At 38.9% G+C, this 3,916-nt stretch overlaps 1 protein-coding gene across 1 annotated transcript; it reads right to left on the bottom strand.

Moving 5' to 3' along the window:
* Window positions 1–3,669, bottom strand: LOC18034839 (protein UPSTREAM OF FLC). Its single transcript, XM_024179191.1, has 4 exons — window positions 3,123–3,669; window positions 2,586–2,655; window positions 1,621–2,517; window positions 1–493 (listed from the first exon to the last, which is right to left on the bottom strand). The coding sequence occupies exons 1-4, from the start codon at window positions 3,376–3,378 to the stop codon at window positions 337–339; spliced, it is 1,380 nt and encodes a 459-aa protein (XP_024034959.1). The 5' UTR covers window positions 3,379–3,669; the 3' UTR covers window positions 1–336.
* Window positions 3,670–3,916: the final 247 nt, after the last annotated feature.

Below are 3,916 nucleotides of genomic sequence, written 5' to 3'. Positions count from 1 at the left end.
AATGTTAATACCAAGACTAATATATTCTATTTTCCTTACTCCAAAGTCATCATTTAGTAAAAAAGAGTGTTTAAAATTTAAGAAACAGAAGAAAAGGTAATTGGGGTTAGCATCATAGTTCATAAACAATCAAAATTAAAGCAAATTCAACCCCCCACCAACACCAAGGCATCAGCTGCGTTGACTCCATCCCCAAAAACTCCATACAGAAAGTGACAGAGAAAGAAAGAGCCCCACGCCGACCGTGCCGTTTCTTGCAATTCACTAGTCACTGCCCTTATATTTCGCCTATGTTTCTCGGTTTCATTTACATTTTAACACATTGCGGGGCTTGGCTCATTGTGAGACTTCGAGGCTTTTGTTCACATATTGTTGACCATCACTGCTACTGCTTTCTTTGTTACTTGGCACTGGCAGAGCCTTTGGCTTTCTTGGAATGCATTTTGCTCGTACTCCATCATTCTCTTTCTCTGCCAACTGTGACTGCGAGCTTCTGCTTAATCAATAAAATCCAGTTAAAATTCATATTCATCAGATCAATATTTTACACAAGAAGTCAACTCATGCACATTTTTGGTCCCCCTATGTGCTGCAGTATTATATAGTACTGCTACACCACTTAAAGATGCAGCGGCATTCAGTAGATTTATTGGATTGAGATCTCAGTAGTCATTTATTTCAATTTTTGGACTACACATGGGACAACGACAACTTGGGAAGATCTAGATATGCATCATAAATAAATCGACGGCCAGCAATTAATATGATAACGTTCTGTCATAAATGTGAAAGAGAAATGACCGAGACATCGACTATTTTCCACGAAGAAGAAAGTTAAAATGTAGCTGCCTCGGCCTAGCTGGCTTTCTTGTCAAACTTAGCAAAAATTCAAATAAGACCAAATGGGCCAAAGAGAGAATCATAAAGTTTTCTGACTTCGAATCCTTGGAGAGATGGTTCAAGCAAGGAATATAAAATGACACCACTTTCTACGAAAAGAGAGAATATGTTGGCAGTGAAACTTCAAATCATCCATCTTCACAGACACTCCCTTAGCTTTTCAAGTATGAATCAATATAAGGCTACGTTTGGTACCAGTACACTACGTGGATTGTGGCTATTACATAACTGGAATGAAAGCTTTACTTTGTCCTAGAAAATTTGATAATTAATACTAATTTTAGACTACATATTTCATTTCAATTAGTGAAATATAATCAATTGTACTGCCAAAGAGTAAAAAAAAAAAAAATGTAAAATATTAATAAAAAAAATCATTAAACCAACTCATCAATTAGCAAACCTTGTATCTTTTACTTTTGATGTACTGACAAGCTAAAACTTTATCAATGATGGGCAATTTATGCATGGTAAATTCAACTAGTAGGCTGTAGCTCTCTATGATTGCAGCCAAATAATAATAATGAGGAAACGGGGTCCCATTCAACTATTGTAATAAACTGTAGAAGGCCAAACCGTACCGTCTCTACTACAAAAACAGAATCACTGTAATTCTGAAATCTGAAACACAGACCGTAAATTGACAAAACAAAAGGAAAAACAAATTTAAAAAATAGACAAGTAGCTAAAAAATAAAAATGCAAAGAAAATGCCACTCACCGCTCTGCATTGTAAGAATTGGACCGTTTCAAAGTGGACGGAACCTCCTCTTTCCTATTAGTCTCGATCAAGCTGCCGCTAAAATACTCCTTATCTTCCAATCTTACCCTCGGGAAGTTTCGGATTTCCCCATCTGCCACCGCCTCTTTCTTGTCCCCTTGACCACGTGGCAGCCTCGCCTTGTAATGCCCGATCAATGAGAACCCCTGATCTTTCACGTTCCCGGCCCCACAGTCCTTAAACGAGATCGATCCGCATGATATCAACTGCATCAGAACCGTCGACGCCTTCATTCTCCCACTCGGATTGTTATCCGCCGTCCGATTCGATAAAGAATCGTCGTTATTGTTCTTATTGTTACTGCTGGTATCACACAGTATCAGCCGTCCATCAGCTTTCATCAAAGACTCTAAAGTTTCGGGACTCGAATCGGACGGTGGAGGTGAAATCTCCTCCCGGCTCAGCTCGGTAGTTTGGTTCGCATACATTTCTTGACTTTGACTTTGACTTTGACTTTTTTGTTCTTGCTCTCCTTCCTCATCAACTTTGACCGGCCGCCTTCGCCTTCTCTTATCATCCGTCTGAGTCGAGGCGTCAGCAGCGAGCCGCCGGAACGACTCGGAGTTCGGCTCAGCTTTATAAACTTTGTACTCGTTTAAATCAATAGAACTCCAGGACTGGTTTCTCCTACGAGTGATAACCGGGAAATCAGCGGACTCGTCTCCGGATTTGAGCACTCGAAACGACGACGAAGCTGCCATTTCATGAGCTTTTGCGCCGCTCAATGGTGAAGGATCAACTATTTCAGATCCTTTCAGAACGTACTCCTGACCGTGAGCAGGGTAAATAAGGTCGTCTTCCGATAAGTCGTGCCAAACGAAGCCGTTTTTGTAGCTCCTGAATCAAGACGGTGAACGTAAGTATGGTAATTACATCAGACGGCGTTGGAGTCAGTGAATATTTACCGTTTTGATGACCAAGAGTACATGCTTGCCATGCCTTTGCCTCGAAGAAGATTTAAACGGTTGATTACATCTGAAGAAAAAGAAAATATTAAGAAAATATAAAATTTTCATACAAAGTTCAATTTTTCTTTTACTTTCTCCGAGTTTTTCGCGGCAGGCTAACAGGGAGGGAAACAAGGAGTTTGGCGGGATGCTAAAAATCGCGTAAAGTTGATGGAATTTGAATTTCAAAACTTTATTATTATTATTATTATTTCCCTAACTTTTACAAGACAGACAACAAAGGAGCTTTTACACTTTTCAGTTTCACCTTAGCTCAAGCCCAAATCAACCAGTTGGCAACTTGGCATGTATCATGCATGTGATTCTAGGAAGCCAAGCCAAAACCAAACAAGGCGGTGGGAAAAAAAAAAAAAAAAAACTGTACATTCCAAATTCAAACAAACAAAAAAATTTCATTTTTCTCGGCGACCAAACAGAAAAACAGATAGTAAATTAAGAAAGTGCAAGATTGATATATATATATATATATATTACCTTTGAGAAAGAGACCTTCAGGTGAAGAAAGAGGGACGTCCATGAAATGCGGGTGCTCAAGTTGGCCATTTCTCGACAAATAGTAAATAACAGGGACTTTTCTGTTGGCCGCAGCAGCACTCGTCTTGTTGTTCTTGTTAGGTTCAGTCCACACTTTGGTCCTCTCAGGACTTATCCTCTGCTGCTGACGATCTCTCCCTTTCCATTTCCTTGAAACCTGCAAGTCCGTCGTCGTTTTTGATGAACTCAACTCCATTTTTTATCTCGATTGAGAACGCGAGAGAAAATGAAGTGGGGATTTTTGGAGTTTTATAGGAGAGTAGTGTGAATGCCCGGATAGAGTTGTTGTTGTTGGGGTTTGGGGAGTTCAGAAATGAGGAACGAGAAGAGTTCAAAATGGGGGTGCTGAAGACAACAGCTACCCAACAAAAGATGGCTGTTTTTTATTTCAGTACTTTCCAGTCCTATGATAGTTTCTATTATTTTGCATTTTTATGCCTAATTAATATGTACTGCCAGTCGCATTTTCTTCTCTCTTTAATTTTTTTTTCCCCTTTTTTCTAATTGTTTTTGTTTTTAGTATTTGAATATTAATTTATTTTCAGCTTTAACATATATTAATTAGCAAACTAGATTGTTAATTTCAGTATTGTACCATGATTTTATGACATTTAAGATTATTTTAATCCTTTCTTTTTCAAAATATTTCCTTCGACAATCCGAATCGTGTGAGCGGGCCTGCGAGGTTGAAGAATGAGAACTTAAGCATTTCTTTCTTGCACAACTAGTTAACA

Source organism: Citrus clementina, unplaced genomic scaffold, assembly GCF_000493195.1.
Source record: "Citrus clementina cultivar Clemenules unplaced genomic scaffold, Citrus_clementina_v1.0 scaffold_8, whole genome shotgun sequence".
Taxonomy (NCBI): domain Eukaryota; kingdom Viridiplantae; phylum Streptophyta; class Magnoliopsida; order Sapindales; family Rutaceae; genus Citrus; species Citrus x clementina.
This window is presented reverse-complemented; position numbering and strand designations above follow the sequence as displayed.

What these genes read in the sequence shown, in the direction of transcription:
- LOC18034839 (XM_024179191.1), bottom strand. Translation starts at nt 3,378, where the DNA reads ATGGAGTTGAGTTCATCAAAAACGACGACGGACTTGCAGGTTTCAAGG. An exon ending in TGAAGGTCTCTTTCTCAAAG is followed by an intron (nt 2,656 to 3,122) that starts GTAATATATATA and finishes CTTTTTCTTCAG; the next exon opens with ATGTAATCAACCGTTTAAAT. An exon ending in TACTCTTGGTCATCAAAACG is followed by an intron (nt 2,518 to 2,585) that starts GTAAATATTCAC and finishes GTCTTGATTCAG; the next exon opens with GAGCTACAAAAACGGCTTCG.